General features: G+C 46.1%; 1 protein-coding gene across 1 annotated transcript in view; it reads left to right on the top strand.

Annotated features, from left to right (window-relative positions):
* The window catches only part of LOC120061610 (protein bassoon-like), a 130,571-nt gene that overhangs the window by 20,894 nt on the left and 89,045 nt on the right, over window positions 1-20,632 (top strand). The window contains exons 2-4 of the mRNA XM_039011516.1: window positions 8,208-9,998; window positions 13,816-13,914; window positions 14,106-14,294. Of these exons, the coding sequence (XP_038867444.1) occupies window positions 8,208-9,998; window positions 13,816-13,914; window positions 14,106-14,294 (2,079 nt within the window). The remainder of the gene's footprint in view (window positions 1-8,207; window positions 9,999-13,815; window positions 13,915-14,105; window positions 14,295-20,632) is intronic.

Raw genomic sequence — 20,632 nt, 5'->3', positions numbered from 1 at the left:
TTAAAAAAAACATGGCAAGTCAGCTCCATTCTGGTGGTGCAGTCGACTAATTCCATGGATAGAGGACAGAAGATAGGTTTGAATCTCACTGACTACGTGCCACAATAAAAACAAGTTATGTTTGCATGATTAATGCCTAAGCAAATGAATTTCCATGTGTCCTATCTGTTCCTCGAGTTCAAAGCAGTTAACCCAAACTAAGCTAGCAGTGTTATTAAAAGTCTTATTTGAAACATATTCTCAGAAAGTTCATTAATTATCTTCAAATAACCTATCATTTCTGTTCTCAGACCATGAATAAAACTTTCAGGGAACCATCGTAAAACTTTCTCAGAACCTCTCTGCAACCTAAAAATGTACGTTCCTAGAACAGGAGACATTTTTACTTCCGTTCTCAGAACGTTTAAAGAACGTTCCATTTTACCGGTCAAGAAACGTATGGCTTCGTTCCCAGAACTAATGGGAAACCAAAAACATATGTTCCCACACTTCCGATTAACTAAATGGGCTAGCTGGGATAGAAACAGAGTGCACTCTAAATAATTGAACTGTATGATTGAGAAAGACTACATTGAAGTTCTCCATGGAGAGAAAGATACTTTTTGAGAGTATAAAAGAGTGAAGTGTTCTGACTGACTCATCGTAAACAGCAATAAAGATGGACTGGCCAGAACTTGTATCAGCCTGCAGTTTAATCTCAGCTGCCCTTGAACCAGGCTAGCTAGCTGGCTGCTTCCCTAAAATGAGATTGGAAAAAATGTAAAGACACAGACACTGTTATTTCTCTCTCTTTCTCCTTCCCTCGGTCCATCCCTCTCCCTCTCTCTCTTTCTCTGATCCACACACCTGAGTTGCAAGGGGGATGGCTGGTTGTTAAAGGCCTGGTGGTTCTATGACTGATCTGATGTATAGTAGACTTTTCCTCTGACAGAGTGGGTAATGAGCTTTTCTGGAGCGGCCTGCTGTTTCTCAATGATACGCCTCAGTTAGCACCACAACCACAAATACCAGCACCACTACCACAACAACCACAACCACCAGCACCACAACCATCACAACTACCACCAGCACCATCACCACAACTACCAGCACCACCCCTACCACAACCACCACCGCAAATACCAGCACCACCACCACAACAACAACCACCAGCACAACCACCAGCACCAGCACCACCCCTACCACAACCACAACCACCAGCACAACCACCACCGCAAACAGCAGCACCACCACCACAACAACAACCACCAGCACAACCACCAGCAGAACCACCACCGCAACTACAAGCACCACCACCACAACACCAGCACCACAACCAGCACCACCGCAACCACCACCGCACCACCACCACTACTGTGTGTGTGTGTGTGTGTGACCTATCAGCTCTATATCCTGGATGTTGGCATGCTAGCACAGTGCTTAGTTACTCTACTTTTATAGGTAGTTATACTAGTGTTATCCGTCTACCAATAACAAGGATATTGAACATCTGTGTTTGTGGTCTTACCATTTAGTTAGTTTAGCAGTAGCTGGGTTTCCTAACCTTTCTGATTCATTTTTCATGGGGGGCAGCTGGTGTTGGTGGCGACGGCGTGAAGCTGGTTTTTGCCTACGTGTCACACTGGTGTGCAAGTCGACAGGCCACGGAAATTGCTACGTTTGTCGTGCCGGCGTATGCTGTCAGACATTATTTTCCGCAAACAATGACATTCCGACCGCGTTTTACTCTGTTAAGGCTGATCTGTCAGTGTGTTTGTTTACATGTATACAGCTAATAGCTTTAGACACACTACCATCAAAAAAGAGACTTGCAATTCTCAAACAACAAGATCTCTGATATAACTCCAACTCCAAAGGTATCTATAGCATCACCATTGTCTGGCTGTGTCTCTCATCTATCCTCTTAGTCCTTAGTAGAGTTCCTAGTTCCTGGGCTGACCTCCCCACTGCCCCCTGCTCTCCCAGTAATTAATGACAGATTAAATTAGAGCTCCTGAGTACTCCCTCACGCTGCTGCACTGCTCTGGAGGAGTGATGAGTGGGCGCATGGAGACGGGCTGAGATGCTCTGATAAGGCCTTGGATGATTTGAACAGAACACCTCCGTCTTCCATCCTTCCATTCGGTTGGTGGAGAGACAGAGAGAGACTGTGGAGAGATGGAGAGACAGAACACAGGGGAAAAAGGATTACCACTGGATTAGTTTGATTAGTTTAAAGTGACCCCCTGGATTAATGACTGACAATCAGGACACAAAGTGTGTGTGTGTGTGTGTGTGTGTGTGTGTGTGTGTGTGTGTGTGTGTGTGTGTGTGTGTGTGTGTGTGTGTGTGTGTGTGTGTGTGTGTGTGTGTGTGTGTGTGTGTGTTTGTGTGTGAGGATGTAGGTAGGTGCATGCGTGTTTGAGCATATGTGCTTGCATGTGTGTGTGCAGAGGAAGAGTTGCCTGGTCCCAGATTTGTATGTGATTTTGCGAACTACGATAGTCAGACCATTTGGCTACGGTAAACACACATACAGATCTGGAACCAGGCAAAAAGCATGAGGGGCTCAAGGCGTCCCTGTTGACAACTTCCGGTGAAATTGCAGGGCGCACAATTCAAATAAATAATCGTAAAAATTATGGATATTAAACATCTAAGAACATACAAATGTCTGATATCAGTTAAAAGCTTAAAATCTTGTTAATCTAACTGCGTTGTCCGATTTACAATAAGCTTTACAGCGAAAGCATGCCATGCAATTGTTTGGAGGACAGTACCCCACATCAAAATATTTTTCAACCAGCACAGGCTTCGTAAAATCACAAATAGCGATTAAATATTGACTTACTTTTTGAAAAACTTCCTCTGATTTGCAATCCCAAGGGTCCCAGCTACAACATGCATGGTCATTTTGTTAGATAAAATCCTTCTTTATATCCCAAAAAGTCTGTTTAGTTGGCGCCATTGATTTGAGTAATCTACTCGTTCAACATGCAGAGAAAGGAATCCAAAAAGCTACCGCTAAACTTTGTTTTAACAAGTCAAACTATGTTTCTATTGAATCCTCAGGTACCCTAAAATGTAAATAAACTATAATATTTCATATGGAAAAAAGTATGTTCAATAGAAAAGTAAAATTAGCAAATGCGCGTCGTTGCGCACGCACAGACTGATTTCCAACTCTGACTCCCAGAACCAAAACTCAAAGTTCTCCCTCGTTTGGGAAGAAACAAGCTTGAAACCTTGAAAAGAGACTGTTGACATCTAGTGGAAGCCATAGGAATTGCAACCTGGGAGCTGGAATTGCATAGGACCCATAGCCTTCCGTTGAAAGAGCATGGGCTCTCAAAAAGTAAATGTTCCAGTTGGTTTTTCTTTGGATTTTCTCCTACCATATCAATTGTGTTATAGTTTCATACATTATTTTAACATTTCTACAAATTTCAAAGTGTTTTCTATCCAATGGTACCAATTATATGCATATCCTGGCTTCTGGGCCTGAGTAACAGGACGTTTACTTTGGGCACGTCAGTCAGACAGTCATTGGCAGCAAAGAACTGGAAGGATATGCGTTCAAAGGAGGTGTTGGCTTTGGGGATGACCAGTGAAATATACCTGCTGGAACGCGTGCTACGGGTGGGTGCTGCTATGGTGACCAGTGAGCTGAGATAAGGCGGGGCTTTACCTAGCAAAGACTTATAGATGACCTGGAGCCAGTGGGTTGGCCACGAATATGTAGCGAGGACCAGCCAACGCGAGCATACAGGTCACAGTGGTGGGAAGTATATGGGGCTTTGGTGACTAAATGGATGATAGACTGCATCCAATTTGCTGAGTAGAGTGTTGGAGGCTATTTTGTAAATTACATCGTCAAAGTCAAGGATCGAAGGATAGTCATTTTTACGAGGGTATGTTTGGCAGCATGAGTGAAGGAGGCTTTGTTGTGGAATAGGAAGCCGATTCTAGATTTAATTTTGGATTGGAGATGCTTAATGTGAGTCTGGAAGGAGAGTTTAGAGTCTAGCCAGACACCTAGGTATTTATAGTTGTCCACATATTCTAAGTCGGAACCGTCCAGAGTAGTGACGCTTGTCGGGCGGGCGGGTGTGGGTAGCGATTGGTTGAAGAGCATGCATTTAGTTTTACTAGCATTTAAGAGCAGTTGGAGGCCATGGAAGGACTGTTGTATGGCGTTGAAGCTCGTTTGGAGGTTAGTTAACACAGTGTCCAAAGAAGGGCCAGATGTATACAGAATGGTGTCGTCTGCGTAGAAGTGAATCAAAAAATCACCAGCAGCAAGAGCGACGTCATTGATGTATACAGAGAAAAGAGTCTGCCCAAGAATTGAAACCTGTGGCACCCCCATAGAGACTGCCAGAGGTCCGGACAACAGGCCCTCCGATTTGACACACTGAACTCTATCTGAGAAGTAGTTAGTGAACCAGGCTAGGCAGTCATTCGAGAAACCAAGGCGGTTGAGTCTCCCGATAAGAATACGGTGATTGACAGAGTCGAAAGCCTTGGCCAGGTCGATGAAGATGGCTGCACAGTACTGTCTTTTATCGATGTCGGTTATGATATCATTTTGGACATTGAGCGTGGCTGAGGTGCACCCGTGACCAGCTCGGAAACCAGATTGCATAGCGGAGAAAGTACGGTGGGATTCGAAATGGTCGGTGATCTGTTTATTCACTTTGCTTTCGAAGACTTTAGAAAAGCAGGGCAGGATGGATATAGGTCTGTAACAGTTTGGGTCTAGAGTATCTCCCCCTTTGAAGAGGGGGATGACCGTGGCCGCTTTCCAATCTTTAGGAATCTCAGACAATACGAAAGAGAGGTTGAACAGACTAGTAATAGGGGTTGCAACAATTTCGGCGGATAATTGTAGGAAGAGAGGGTCCAGATTGTCTTGCCCAGCTGATTTGTAGGGATCCAGATTTTGCAGCTCTTTCAGAACATCAGCTGTCTGGATTTGGGTGAAAGAGAAGTGGGGGGCGGGGGGGGCTTGAGCCAGTTGCTGCGGGGGGTGCAGAGCTGTTGGCCGGGGTTGGGGTAGCCAGGTGAAAAGCATGGCCAGCCGTAGAGAAATGCTTATTGAAATTCTCATTATTATTATTATTATTATTATTGTTATTATTGTGTATTTATCAGTGATGACAGTGTTTCCTAGTCTCAGTGCAGTGGGCAGCTGGGAGGAGGTGCTCTTATTCTCCATGGACTTTACTGTTTCCCAAAACTTTTTGGAATTAGTGCTACAGGATGCAAATTTCTGTTTAAAAAAGCTAGCCTTTGCTTTCCTGACTGACTGTGTGTATTGGTTCCTGACTTCCCTGAAAAGTTGCATATTGCGGGGACTATTCGAAGCTAGTGCGGTACGCCACAGGGTGTTTTTGTGCTGGTCAAGGGCAGTCAAGTCTGGAGTGAACCAAGGACTGTATCTGTTCTTAGTTCTACATTTTTTGAAAGGGGCATGCTTATTTAAGATGGTGAGGAAAGCACTTTTAAAGAACAACCAGGTATCCTTACTGAGAGGATTAGGTCAATATTCTTCCAGGATACCTGGGCCAGGTTGATTAGAAAGGCCTGCTCGCAGAAGTGTTTTAGGGAGCATTTGACAGTGATGAGGGTTGGTCGTTTGACCGCGGACCCATAACGGATGTAGGCAATGAGGCAGTGATCGCTGAGATCCTAGTTGAAAACAGCAGAGGTGTATTTTGAGGGCAAGTTAGGCAGAATGATATCTATGAGGGTGCCCATGTTTACAGACTTGGGGTTGTACCTGGTAGGTTCCTTGATAATTTGTGTGAGATTGAGGGCATCTATCTTAGATTTTAGGACGACCGGGGTGTTAAGCATATCCCAATTTAGGTCACCTAGCAGTACGAACTCTGACGATAGATGGTGGGCAATCAATTCACTTATGGTGTCCAGGGCACAGCTAGGAGCTGAGGGGGGTCTATAACAGGCTATTGACTTATTTCTGGAGAGATGGATCTTTAAAAGTAGAAGCTCGAACTGTAGATTTGGATAGTATGACAGAACTCTGCAGGCTATCTCTACAGTAGATTGCAATTCCGCCCCCTTTAGCAGTTCTATCTTGACGGAAAATGTTGTAATTGGGGATGGAAATTTCAGATTTTTTTGTGGCCTTCCTAAGCCAGGATTCAGACACAGCTGGAACATCAGGGTTGGCGGAGTGTGCTAAAGCAGTGAATAAAACAAACTTAGGGAGGAGGCTTCTGATGTTAACATGCAAGAACCCAAGGCTTTTACGGTTGCAGAAGTCAACAAATGAGAGCGCATGGGGACACACAGGGCCTTGGTTAACCTCTACATCACCAGAGGAACAGAGGAGGAGTAGGATGAGGATACGGCTAAAGGCTATAAGAACTGGTCGTCTAGTGTGTTGGGAACTGTTACGGCTTTCATATTCCTCCTCCTCGGACAAGGAGAGGCGAGAAGGATCGGACCAATACGCGGAGTGGTTAGTGTCCATAATTTATTAGCATTGAACTGAACACTATATGAAGCAAGATAACAAATAGAAAATCAAACCGACAAACAGTCCCGTGTGGCACAACGACTACACGGAAGACAAACACCCACAAAACACACGTGAAACCCAGGCTGCCTAAGTATGATTCTCAATCAGGGACAACGATTGACAGCTGTCTCTGATTGAGAATCATACCCGGCCGAACACAAACATCCCAACATAGAAAATCAAACATAGACAAACCCACCCAACTCACGCCCTGACCAACTAAATAAATACAAGAAAAAGGAAAACAGGTCAGGAACGTGACAGGAACAGAGAATAAAAGGAGCAGATTTATGGGCGTGGTAGGATAGATTCAGGGCATAGTGAACAGACAAGGGTAGGGTAGGGTGCGAGTATAGTGGGGGTAAACCTAGGCATTGAGTGACGATGAGAGAGGTTGCATCTCTGGAGGCGCCAGTTAAGCTGGGTGCGGTCTCCGCATGTGTGGGAGCTGGGACAAAAGAGCTATCTGAGGAATGTTGTGCAGAACTAGAGGCTCCGCAGTAAAATAAAACAATGAGAGCTGCCCTAAACAACAGTATACAAGCCATATTGACATTAGAGAAAGGTATAAAGCAATCACAGGTGTTGATTGGAAGAGCTAAGACAACAACGGGTGAGACAACAACGGGTAAACAGCCAAGACAACAACAACAGGTATATGGCGATGAATAGGCAGAGAGGGTCAGTTAGCTACACACAGGGGCTGAGTTTGAGGCTGTGGCAGACAGATAAACAAAATTAAGTACCGTGTTAATGGACAGTCCAGCAGTCCCATAGGTCAAGACTTGGACAAAGAAAACATACATAGACACAATTCACTTGCACAGTGCATTCAGAAAGTATTCAGACCCCTTCCCTTTTTCCACATTTTGTTACGTTACAGCCTCATTCTAAAATTGATTAAATAAATAAAAATTCTTGTCAATCTACACACAATAACCCATAATGACAAACAGGTTTTTAGACATGTAAAAAACATAAGTATTCAGACCCTTTGCTATGAGGAGCTCAAGTGCATCCTGTTTCCATTGATCATCTTTGAGATGTTTCTACAACTTGATTGGAGTCCACCTGTGGTAAATTCAATTGACTAGACATGATTTGGAAAGGCACACACCTGTCTATATAAGGTCCCACAGTTGACTTTGCATGTAACAACAAAAACCAAGCCATGAGTTCAAAAGAATTGTCCGTAGAGGTCCGTGACAGGATTGTGTCGAGGCTAATATCTGGGGCAGGGTGCCAAAATATTTCTGCAGCATTGAGGGTCCCCAAGAACACAGTGACGTCCATCATTCTTAAATGGATTAAGTTTGGAACCACCAAGAATCTTCCTCGAGCTGGCACTCGGCCAAACTGAGAAATCGGGGGAGAAGGACCTTGGTCAGGGAGGTGACCAAGAACCCGATGGTCAATCTGATAGAGCTCCAGAGTTCCTCTGTGGAGATGGGAGAACCTTCCAGAAGGACAACCGTCTCTGCAGCACGGTGAAGGTTCCCCTTCCAACAGGATAATGACTTTAAGCACACAGCAAAGACAACGCAAGAGTGGCTTCAGAACAAGTCTCTGAATGTACTTTTGTGGCCCAGTTACTTGTTTCATTATAAAATATGAAAAAGGAGAAATTAATCGGTGTAATTGTGTTGTTAACAAACTCTTTTCTCTTGTTTGTCGTCCCTAGGTCCAGGAGTGGCTCTGTCTCAACTGCCAGATGCAGAGGGCCTTGGGCATTGACATGACCACCCCACGCTCCAAGAGCCAGCAGCAGATCCACTCTCCATCCCACCAAACCAAACCCATAGTCCAGCCACCACCTGTTCAGCCAGCTCAGCCAGCAGCCCAGCCAAAACCCCAGCCTCAGCCCCAGGCCCAGCCCCCACCACAGTCAAAACCCCACTCCCAGCCCCAGCACCAACTCTACGGTCAATCCCAGCCCTATGGTCAATCCCAGCCCCAGGCCCAGCCCTATGGTCAATCCCAGCCCTATGGTCAATCCCAATCCCAGGCCCAGCTTTATGGTCAGTCCCAATCCCAGCCCCAGCCCTATGGTCAATCCCAATCCCAGGCCCAGCCCTATGGTCAATCCCAATCCCAGCCCCAGCCCCATGGTCAATCCCAATCCCAGGCCCAGCCCTATGGTCAATCCCAATCCCAGGCCCAGCCCTATGGTCAATCCCAATCCCAGCCCCAGCCCTATGGTCAATCCCAGCCTCAGCAACAGCCCTACAACCAAACTCAGCCTCAGCCACATGGTCAATCCCATCCACAGGCCCAGCCACATGGTCAATCCCAGACCTATGGCCATTCCCAGCCCCAGAAACAGCCCTATGATCAATCCCAGCCCCAACAACAGCCCGACAGCCAAACTCAGCCTCAGCCATATGGTCAATCTCAGCCCTATGGTCAATCCCAGCCCCAGCAACAGCTCTACGGCCAAAGCCAACCTCAGCCCCGGCCATATGGTCAATCCCAGCCCTATGGTCAATCCCAGCCCCAGCACCAGCCTCAGGCCAAACCCCAAGCTCAGCATCAGCCACAGACCTCTCCTGGCCTACAGAGACACCCTATACCCGGCTCTGCCTCCCTGCCCGGGTCAACGACAAGCTCCCCCCAGCACATCCCATATGGCCAGAGAGGGCCTGGAGGTCCCGGCCAGCCCCGGATCCCCCATCCTGGGGCAGTCCCCCTGGTGGGCATGGCCAAGGCTCCCTCCCAGCCAGACCTGGGCCGAGGCTCCCCGCTGCACCAGGGCGGCCGTCAGGCTGCCAGCGCCGGCTCATCGCCTTCCCATCGGCCCGCTGCTCCCCAGGGGCAACCGCCCCAGGACGGCCTGACCAAACTGTTTGGCTTTGGGGCATCGCTCCTCAACCAGGCAGCCAGCACCCTGGCCTCTGTGGACCCCCTCTCAGGGACACCATCCACCCAGCCCTCCCCTGCCAGGGGTGGGCCTTCCAACAAACAACAAGGACCTCCTGGTGCCAAACCATTCCAGACGGGTGGCCCCCATGCACCACAGATGGGTGGCCCTCATGCACCCCCGATGGGTGGCCCGCAAGCACCACAGATGGGTGGCCCACAAGCACCCCAAATGGGTGGCCCACAAGCACTTCAAATGGGTGGCCCTCATGTACCGCAAATGGGTGGACCCCACACACCAACTCAGATTGGTGGCCCGTATGCACCACAAATGGGTGGCCCACATACATCAACTCAGAAAGCACCCCAACAGCAGCAATCACCTGTGCATCATCAGAAGGGACCACAGCAACAACAGCAACAGCAGCAGCAGCCGGCCAGACAGGAGCCTGTTCCCAAGCCGGTGGAGCCCGAGAAGCACAAAGTCAAATGCCCCCTGTGTAAGACAGAGCTCAACATTGGCAGCACCACTGAGCCGCCTAGCTACAACTCCTGTACCCAGTGCCACACTCAGGTCTGCAACCTATGTGGATTCAACCCGGCGCCTCACCTGGAGGTAATCAAGACTTTCCTTTCCCACATACTGTTCATCTCTCTTTCTGTATGTTTCTATCTCCCTCTCTCTTTTTTTCTCTCTCTCCCTACCTCTCACTCTTTATCCCTCTCTCTCTCTCTCTCTCTCTCTCTCTCTCTCTCTATCCCTCTTATTGCCCTTGATCCTTCACTGAGGCCCGTGCTCCTGTTTGTCATTACATTGTGAGTAATGCAGCTCACTCAATTCTTTACAGTAATCACACCTAAAAGCGTCTTAGCAGGTTTACATCTCCACCATGTCTGCCTCGCAACAATTCAGTACTTATTATTTCGCCTTCCGAATTGATAGAGGCAGTTCTTCCATTTTGGCGAGTGGTTCTTTCAGAATACCTGGTCAAAAGGGGAGCATGGGGAGCACAAACATCTGTTTTTTCTTCCATTCATTTCGTATTCAATAGAATTGTTCCAATTATTGATAATGAAACTCTCCAAAGCAGGCCCTTTTTCCCTCGCACACCTTTTTCTATAGATAAGCACACAGACCTTGAGAACACTGAATGCGCATACTAAAGATTTAACGGTGGAGTGAAGGGCTGGCGCAAGGGATGAAAGTAGATGGACAGACACAGTAGAGGAAGCTGTTGAATGGCTTAGTAAAACCATCCACATTAGGGATGTTCAGTCTCTAGGCCTTTTGTGGTTGTACTGTACCTGCCTGTACCTGCCTGTACTGTACCTCTCTTTTTGATGGAGATTTTCGGGAGTAAATCATGTCCAACGTTAGCTAAACTCCTGGACATAAAAGCATTTTTTGATGGAGATTCTCCATTGAGCTTTCTTTTTGGTCCAGAACAGGGCTTAATCTACTCGTTTATTTGCTAGGCAATACAGAGGTGAAATCTCTCCTCATTGTCCTAAGTACTTTAGTAAATCGTCCATAAACGGATGTTAGATGAGATGTTGACCAAATTGGTGAGGATAAGAACTAGGATTAGTTTATATTATATTCTCTCCCTCTCTGCAGAGATCCAGGTCAGAAATCCTCCTTAATGGACGTTGAGGAGGCTGGGAAAAAGGTTGAGTAAATCAACATTGTGCATATTTGTAGGTTGCCAATTAAAGGCTCGGAGATGGGAGATCTATTTCCCGCTATAATTCAGCCCTTATGATTCAAGGAGGCTCAGGCTTTCATCTGTGGGTGTGACCAGAATGTAAAGTGGTGGTGTTGCAGTGTACCAATCAGTGGGTGTTTTTAATCCTCCACGCTGACACTGGACTCACAGCCTAGCAGAAGCAACATAGGAGAAACCATAAAGTGGCATTTATGTCCCTGGGTTTGAATTCAGTCAAACCTACTGGCCGTGTTTTGGTGATGGATAGCTTTGTGAAATATGGGGGCCAGGGACGGCTTGTGAGATATTGTTGGCTACCGCTATTCTCAGGTTGCCTCTCTGAAACGTGATCATATTCGCCTAATATTAGCCTTTGTGATTTTGTACATCTATATCAAATTATTTAGCACAATTTCATCCTAAATATTACTTCATTATTTACGTTATGATTTGTTTTTCAGAGTATTGAGATCATGAAATCATTGCTCCTTTTGATCCAACAGTAAGTGTTGCAGATCATAGAGTTAGCATGGTGCTACCCAAGGGTCTGTGGGGAATATTGTACAGTACAGTGGGTCAATGCCAGAGCCAGTATTGTGTTGTATGTTCATCCCTCCAGTCAGAACTACAGATAATGGCCGGGCTATAAATAGATTCCAGAATACAGCCTTGGAGATTGCGTGGGGGACCAAGATGCATTGAATCAAGTAATATACACCAAGAGGAATCCCAGCCCATTCAAACTGTTAGAGGCGCACAGAAAGAAAGGGGCAGAGGCGGTTTGCTGAATGTCGGCTCAATTTATGCTTCAAACAAATGAGGGCAGGAAGCTTTCAAGAGTAGCGGGCCACTGCAGAACCTTCAGTAGGCTGGCTGTCAGTAGAAGAGAGGCCTGTCATGGCCTGCGGGCTCCGCAGCACGCCTGAAAAGGATGGAGAGCCAGGCTGTGGAGGAGACTCTGGAAAGAGCATGCTATAGCTGGGTCACGTGGCGTGCCGAGTCCAGAGGGAGAGCTGTTGGGGGACCACAACAACAAGGGGGAGGGAAAGAGGGTAGAGGAAGGGATGAGAAGTGAAAAGATGAGAGAGAGAGCGTGAGCAAGAGAGAGAGAGAGAGTGAGCAAGAGAGAGAGAGAGAGAGAGAATACGTATGACGTCCAAAGCAGTGTCTCAGGATAAACTAAAGAATGGGGGGAACAAAACAATGTCTCAGAGAGAGAGAGGGGTAATACGTATGACGTCCAAAGCAGTGTCCCAGGATAAACTAAAGAATGGGAGGCTGGGGGGAACAAAACAAAACCTGTTGACTTTTCCCTGCTTTGTTGGGTTCTCCTACTCAGCTAGCTAGACCTTGGGAGGGCTGTGGAGGGTAGCAGACCAAATGTTTTTTGCATTTCCTCTAGTCTGTCCCGAGTACCAGATTGGCAGTTTCATCATTGTGACTACTCCATTGGTTCCATTTTGCCAGGACAGCTCAATCAAGCTCAGATAAACTATTTCAAATAGTGTTTGAACCCAGGTCTGGAGGGTCGTGAGGGTACAGTACGCTGTGCCCCTCTACATATTTAATCTCTCACTATTTATAATGCACATCCTCTGAATTATTAATCAAGCACTCTTCTTCTCTCTCTGCCCCTTCTTTTTGCAGTTCCCTCAAATGCATGTCACTAAACAAAATGTGTTCCCTACCGACATGCACTTTATCTCAACCAATGGCCAAAGTCCTGGCATCCTCCTCCATTTCATCCTGAATCCTCCCATTCCAGGCTTAATAATGATATACAGATTAGAGCAGTGGGTTGTGGGCTGCTCAATGCTAGGTAGCGTTTCAGTACTGAAAATACTGTGTGGACAGAGAGAGAAAAATAGACATAGATGGAGAGAGAGATACAGAGAGAGAATACTAGGATTAGCTACAGGGTGTTCACATGGTCTTCACTCCATGTTTTTCAAGATTGATTTAATACATGGGGAGATTGTGAAATCCTTTGCTCATTCACTTGGGAAATGTGTTTTATGCTGTGTTGTTATGAACTGACAGAAGTAGATCGCAATGTAACAAATGTTGCTAAACGTTCACCATGTGGGATTTCTCTCACTGTGGAGCTTTTCATCGTTTCCCTTTCCTCACAAACATCTTCTCTTTTCTCCTGTACCCTCTTATGAGAGTGAAAAAAAACTCCCCTCCCCTGCTCTCTCTGCACCCCTGAACAGAGCAGGATTCATTTTAAATTCATTCAGATGGGAACCTTTCTCTACCACAGAGTGGCCTTTGAGGCAGTGGAGCTCAGTGGAGCTCAGTGTGGCTCAGTGGAGCTCAGTGGAGCTCAGTGTGGAGCTCAGTGTAGCTCAGTGTGGAGCTCAGTGTAGCTCAGTGTAGCTCAGTGTGGAGCTCAGTGTAGCTCAGTGGGGCTCAGTGTAGCTCAGTGGAGCTCAGTGTAGCTCAGTGTGGAGCTCAGTGTAGCTCAGTGTAGCTCAGTGTGGCTCAATGTAGCTCAGTGTGGCTCAGTGTGGCTCAGTGGGGCTCAGTGGGGCTCAGTGGGGCTCAGTGTGGCTCAGTGGGGCTCAGTGTAGCTCAGTGTAGCTCAGTGGGGCTCAGTGTGGCTCAGTGTAGCTCAGTGAGCTCAGTGTGGCTCAGTGTAGCTCAGTGGGGCTCAGTGGGGCTCCATGTAGCTCAGTGGAGCTCAGTGTGGCTCAGTGTGTCTCAGTGTGTCTCAGTGTGGCTCAGTGTGGCTCAGTGGAGCTCAGTGTAGCTCAGTGGGGCTCAGGGTGGCTTAGTGGAGCTCAGTGTGGCTCAGTGGAGCTGAGTGGGGCTCAGTGGAGCTCAGTGTGGCTCAGTGGGGCTCAGTGGAGCTGAATGTAGTTCAGTGGAGCTCAGTGGAGCACAGTGGAGCTCAGTGGAACTGAGTGGGGCTCAGTGTGGCTTAGTGTGGCTCAGTGGAGCTGAGTGTAGTTCAGTGGAGCTCAGTGGAGCACAGTGGAGCTCAGTGGAACTGAGTGTGGCTCAGTGTGGCTCAGTGTGGCTCAGTGGAGCTGAGTGTAGTTCAGTGGAGCTCAGTGGAACTGAGTGTGGCTCAGTGTGGCTCAGTGGAGCTGAGTGTAGTTCAGTGGAGCTCAGTGGAACTGAGTGTGGCTCAGTGTGGCTCAGTGTGGCTCAGTGGAGCTGAGTGTAGTTCAGTGGAGCTCAGTGGAACTGAGTGGGGCTCAGTGTGGCTCAGTGTGGCTCAGTGGAGCTGAGTGTAGTTCAGTGGAACTCAGTGGAACTGAGTGGGGCTCAGTGTGGCTCAGTGTGGCTCAGTGGAGCTGAGTGTAGTTCAGTGGAGCTCAGTGGAACTGAGTGGGGCTCAGTGTGGCTCAGTGTGGCTTAGTGTGGCTCAGTGGAGCTCAGTGTGGCTTAGTGTGGCTCAGTGTGGCTCAGTGTGGCTCAGTGGAGCTGAGTGTAGTTCAGTGGAGCTCAGTGGAACTGAGTGGGGCTCAGTGTGGCTCAGTGTGGCTTAGTGTGGCTCAGTGGAGCTCAGTGTAGTTCAGTGTGGCTCAGTGTGGCTCAGTGTGGCTCAGTGGAGCTGAGTGTAGTTCAGTGGAGCTCAGTGGAACTGAGTGGGGCTCAGTGTGGCACAGTGTGGCTTAGTGTGGCTCAGTGGAGCTCAGTGTAGTTCAGTGTGGCTCAGTGTGGCTCAGTGTGGCTCAGTGGAGCTGAGTGTAGTTCAGTGTGGCTCAGTGTGGCTTAGTGTGGCTCAGTGGAGCTCAGTGTAGTTCAGTGTGGCTCAGTGTGGCTTAGTGTGGCTCAGTGGAGCTCAGTGTAGTTCAGTGTGGCTCAGTGTGGCTCAGTGTGGCTCAGTGGAGCTGAGTGTAGTTCAGTGGAGCTCAGTGTAGTTCAGTGTGGCTCAGTGTAGTTCAGTGTGGCTCAGTGGAGCTGAGTGTAGTTCAGTGGAGCTCAGTGGAGATGTGGTTGATCCAGCACCCAGCCTTCTCCCATGCAGCCTGTAATGAAACATGAAAGGGCATGAAAGAAAATAACACAGAGGACACGGAGGATGGGACAGTGGCATCACAGCCAGCGCCTGTCATTCAGAGGGACTGGAATGATGACACACTGTGTTTCACACACACTCTTGCAGGCAGCATAAAAGCAGGCCTGCATACGCACACGCATGCATACAGTACAAGTGCACACTTATGCGCACACACACAGAGAAACACACACCAACTGACTCATCAGACCTTGTAGCATACTGCCCTCTCGTTAGCAAATATGTCTGAGTCGCTCCCAATGCGACCCTTCACTTCATGCTGAAATGAGAAACATCACATTACACTGTCATTTTCATCAACTCTCAGGCAACAATAAACCTTTTAGTGCAGCACAGAGATGTGAAATGCATATTTTTTTAAAGAAGGTGTTTTATTTGTGACCGACCGGCTAGATTCGGTCTTATGTAGCAACATTTGAAATTGTGTTTTTTACATTGGATAAAAGTAGAGACTTAGAGATATAAATGTGTATATCATACACTACAGTTGAGGAAAAATGTGAAAGTAATTCTGCTTTGGAAGTTGATAAACTTGTAACCTCACTTTTGAGAAAATTGTCCTTGAATGTTTTGGTATACTACTGGAGAGCTCTTCTTTGTCTATACCCATTCAACATTTAACACCCACTTAAGCCTTAGCCACACCCATCTCTTTTTTTATATTTAAATTTTTAATTCTCCCCAATTGGTAGTTACAGTCTTGTCCCATTGCTACAACTCCCGTACGGACTTGGGAGAGGCGAAGGTCGAGAGCCATGCATCCGCCGAAACACGACCCTTCCAAGCTGCACTGCTTCTTGACAAACTGCTCGCTTAACCCAGAAGCCAGCCTCACCAATGTGTTGGAGGAAACACCGTACAACTGGCGACCATGTCAACATGCATGGGCCCGTCCCGCCACTGGAGTTGCTAGAGCGCGATGTGACAAGGACATCCTGGCCGGCCAAACTTTCCCCTTACCCGGACGATGCTGTGTGCCGCCTCATGGGTCTCCCTGTTGCAGCAGGCTGCAGCATAGCCTGGGATCGAACCCGGATCTGCAGTGACGCCTCAAGCTTTGCAATGCAGTGCCTTAGACCGCTGCGCCACTCAGGAGGCCCCCCATCCATTTCTTTAAGGATTCACATGAGGCCATGTACTAAACAACCAAATATTTCAAGACTAAAGGCTGGTTTATACCAGGGCTGTGTTTGTGCATTTAATCTGGAGTGCCAGAGTGTGCTCTGGGCATTCGTAAACTGTCCGTTTGTAAATTCAGAGCGTTTCGCTCTCAGAGTGTTCAGAGCGCGCAGTGGACGCTCTGGCCAAGGAGTAGGGTTGATCCGAGAGTTCTGACTTAACAACCGCAGTCAACCACCCAAGCTAACTGGCTAACGTTTACAAGCTTGCTAGCTACTTCCAGGCACAAATGAGAGAACAGCTCACTCTGACCATTTTACTCGCCCTAGCTGAGCAGGTTAGGCTGTCTTTATGTTATCCAGAGCGTTGGTGACTGCAACTGTGCTGCTGGCAACAATTTAATTACACTTTTTTGCCTAAGTTTACTTACACCGGCCCTATTCAGTGGGTGTTGAGCGTTCGTAAATTCGTCAGTTATTCTGCGCTCTGGTACACTCAGACGAGAGTGCTCTGAAATCAGAGTAGATAGCCAGAATGAATTTACCAGCTACGTCTATCAACAGTTGTCGCAGTGACATCATGAACATTATATTGAAATGCTTACTTGCATAGTGGAGTCTTTTGTTTAGACATGTAGCCAGCTAGCTAAACAATTAACCATAATCCCAACTCATAACGTTACTACCCTGCATGAATCTGCAGTTAGCTAACCAATCAGGTTACTAGCAATGCAACTACTGTAGCAATGCGAATGGCTCTGAGATACAAATGATATTACTACACAGATCATACACGTAACGTTAGCTAGCTAGCTAACAGTACACTTTAACTTGAAATGAAAATGAATTTCTGACAAAATTAGAAACGTGTAATATCTGAAAATGTAGCTAGCTAGACTATCTTACCCGTACATGGATGGACGCTCCTCCCTCTCTGTCACAGATGCCATGGTTGCCCTTAGTTTGAAGATGTAATCCGGAGACAGCTGTTTCATACAATAGAATTCTGTGTGTTCTCTTTTCGACTCCGTCTGCATATTTCCAATCAAACGCCAGACTTTTCTCCGTCTCCTTAGCTATCATACTCAAAACTCATTCGTCCAGAAAGTGGAGAGCAACACTTATGCAGTTCTACTACGTGATATTTTTCTAAAAAGCTGCGTTAGAAAGGATTACCTACACATACTGACCAGCGCATATTATAGACAGGAGCGAGCTACATGGCAGACCAATTCAAACTCATGTCGCATGTCCAGTCCACTCATTATCTCAGCCAATCATGGGTAGCTGGAAGGTTGCCCTCTTTTTCTGTGGCTAAACCAACTAGGCTCGTAATTAAACAATTTTATTCATATTTACAGTTGGCATACAAGTTTGTTATTAAGGCACATGTTCCAGAAGGCATTTCTGCCAAAAAATCAATTTTGATGAAAAAAAAGTTTGTTTAAATGGCTCTCCTGTGAAGTAGTGACGAGCGACATACACCTAGTGATACTTTTTTGGTCAGATAATGGTCAATTCTACATTCTTAGAAACTGGAACGAAAGGAATATACTTAATTGTGTTAGTGGTCAGGTACAGGTAACAAAATACATACCAACCACTGTGAGAGGCTTTACAAGTCCACTACCTTTCACCAGGGCCCATAATGGTCAAAGGTAGTGCACAATATGTGATATGCCAGCCCAACGGGGGCAGATGACGCTAGTTCCTACTTCACATTAGGCAATAAAAAAAGAGCTCATGGAGGGGGTTGACCATGCTGACGGTTGGAATTCTTAAAGAGGTGGGTGGCTCTATGGCTTAAGCAACAAGCTCTCACAGTCTCACTGCCTAATTAGATGTTTATCCATGTTTCTTCAAACGTCAAATTTCGAATAGTTTTTGACACTCTTGGTTGCCCCTGCTGCTCTGTATCGTTCCATTTCTCCAAAAGTCAAATTTCGAAGTTAAGGGTTAACTTTAAGCACTCATTCCAAATTGTTATGGTAAGGGTTAAGGTTTGGGATAGGGTTAAAACAATAATAATAAAAACAGTCCACCACTGGGATCAAACACCGCAACCTTCTGATCCAGAGTCATGGGATTACGCCTATCCGCCATTCCCGGCCACAAACCGGTAATAGCTCTCACTGTTGCCCCTAGTGGACGGTTTTGAAGGCATTTCAGACGTCCTCAGGACATAAATAGACGTCCAATTTCAAAGTCCATCTTGAATGATCTCCCTGTGCTTAAGAGGGTGTGAATGATGCTGAATGGGCGTAAACAAAGAAGAGCTCTCTAGCAGTCAACAAAATATTTCAAGGGCATTTTCTCCTACTTGTCTCCTAAGTGTAATAACAACTTTATCAACTTTCCCATGCTTCCTCCAATCATAGTGTATGATTTGTGTAATCTGTAAAGAAGTATTTAGTATTTTTCGACATAAGTTCCCATTGGAACAGGCTGTCACATATAGGGAATAGGGTGCCATTTGTGACGCAACCTATATTTGGCTGATTGGACTAAATTCATCCAAATTGAATGACAGATAAAATGTTTAATCGTTCTTCAGTCATTAAGTTGCCCAGGAGAAGGGCACTACAGGTGGGGGGAATTATGGGACGCAAAGAAAAACTGTTCAACGTCCAGGAAGTGTCTTGTTTGTCACACAGGACTTCACAGCTGCCATCGTAGGTGTCCTAACAATTAGTCTGTCTCTCACTCACCTGTCTGTGTGTGTGCGTGTGTGCGCGCGTGTGTGTGTGTGCGTGCGTGCGTGTGTGTCTTCAGTGATGCAGCCATCCTGTGTGTGTGTGTGTGTGTGTGTGTGTGTGTGTGTGTGTGTGTGTGTGTGTGTGTGTGTGTGTGTGTGTGTGTGTGTGTGTGTGTGTGTGTGTGTGTGCGTGCGTGTGTGTGCGTGTGTGCGTGTGTGTCTTCAGTAATGCAGCCATCCTGTGTGTGTGTGTGTGTGTGTGTGTGTGTGTGTGTGTGTGTGTGTGTGTGTGTGTGTGTGTGTGCGTGCGTGCGTGCGTGCGTGCGTGCGTGCGTGCGTGCGTGCGTGCGTGCGTGCGTGCGTGCGTGCGTGCGTATGTGTGCCTGCTGGGATGAAGGCAGGGGTGGACAGAGAGGTCAGGTTATACCACAGAGATGATTGATTAGTCTTATTATCTGTATGTGGGTTAGCAAGGCTTATAATAGGGCATATGCTATTCTGCTATTTCATAATGTTTATCAGCTTTACTGACGTCAAATGACTTACCTCCATGGCTGCGTCTCAAATGTCACCCTATTCCCTATGAAGTGCACTACTTTTGACCAGGACTCATTCCTTAATTGAGGCCATTATTTGTATTTTATATTTAGAGACTAGAGTCCAGGTGTATCAGGGTTAGGGCAGGGATGCTCAAATAGAGATACATATTCTCCTACTAAAATATACTCTATTCTCAAACTATAACATACTCTATTCTCCTACTATAATATACTCTATTTTCCTACTATATTATACTCTATTCTCCTACTAAAATATACTCTATACTCCTACTATAATATACTATACTCTCCTACTATAATATACTCTATTCTCCTACTTATTACACTCTATTCTCCTAATATAATATACTCTATTCTCCTACTATAATATACTATTTTCTCCTACAATATTATACTCTATTCTCCTACTATATTATACTATATTCTCCTACTATATTATACTCTATTCTCCTAATATAATATACTCTATTCTCCTACTATATTATACTCTCTTCTCCTAATATAATATACTCTATTCTCCCACTATAATATACTCTATTCTCCTACTATAATATACTCTATTCTCCTACTATAATATACTCTATTCTTTTACTATATTATACTTTATTATCTTACTATAATATACTCTATTCTCCTACTATAATATACTCTATTCTCCTACTATAATATACTCTATTCTTTTACTATATTATACTTTATTATCTTACTATAATATACTCTATTCTCCTACTATATTATACTCTATTCTCCTAATATAATATACTCTATTCTCCTAATATAATATACTCTATTCTCCTAATATAATATGCTCTATTCTCCTACTAAAATATAGTCTGTACTCTAGTGTTCTATTTAATTCTCTGGGTACTTAATCCGAGTCATACTGAAATGTGAGGTCAGATGGCTTGATTTACAGTATTTCCTGGTTGATTGGTTAATTGATTCATGTCACTGCTTGATTGGCCAGATAGGGGATCTCTCTCTGTCTCTCTGGTTCTCACTCACAGATTAGAGTTGTCCTTTTCATAGATTTTGCTGTTGAGAACTCAGTGATTCACAATGTCCAGATGCTTCTCACTACTCTTTCCATGCACTCTTCAATCTGTCCCTCCAATCTGTGTGTGTGTATGTTCTCTGCTTG

Source organism: Salvelinus namaycush, chromosome 16 (genome assembly GCF_016432855.1).
Source record: "Salvelinus namaycush isolate Seneca chromosome 16, SaNama_1.0, whole genome shotgun sequence".
Taxonomy (NCBI): Eukaryota; Metazoa; Chordata; class Actinopteri; order Salmoniformes; family Salmonidae; genus Salvelinus; species Salvelinus namaycush.
Note: the sequence above shows the minus strand (reverse complement) of the source record. Positions and strands in the feature narration are given on the sequence as shown.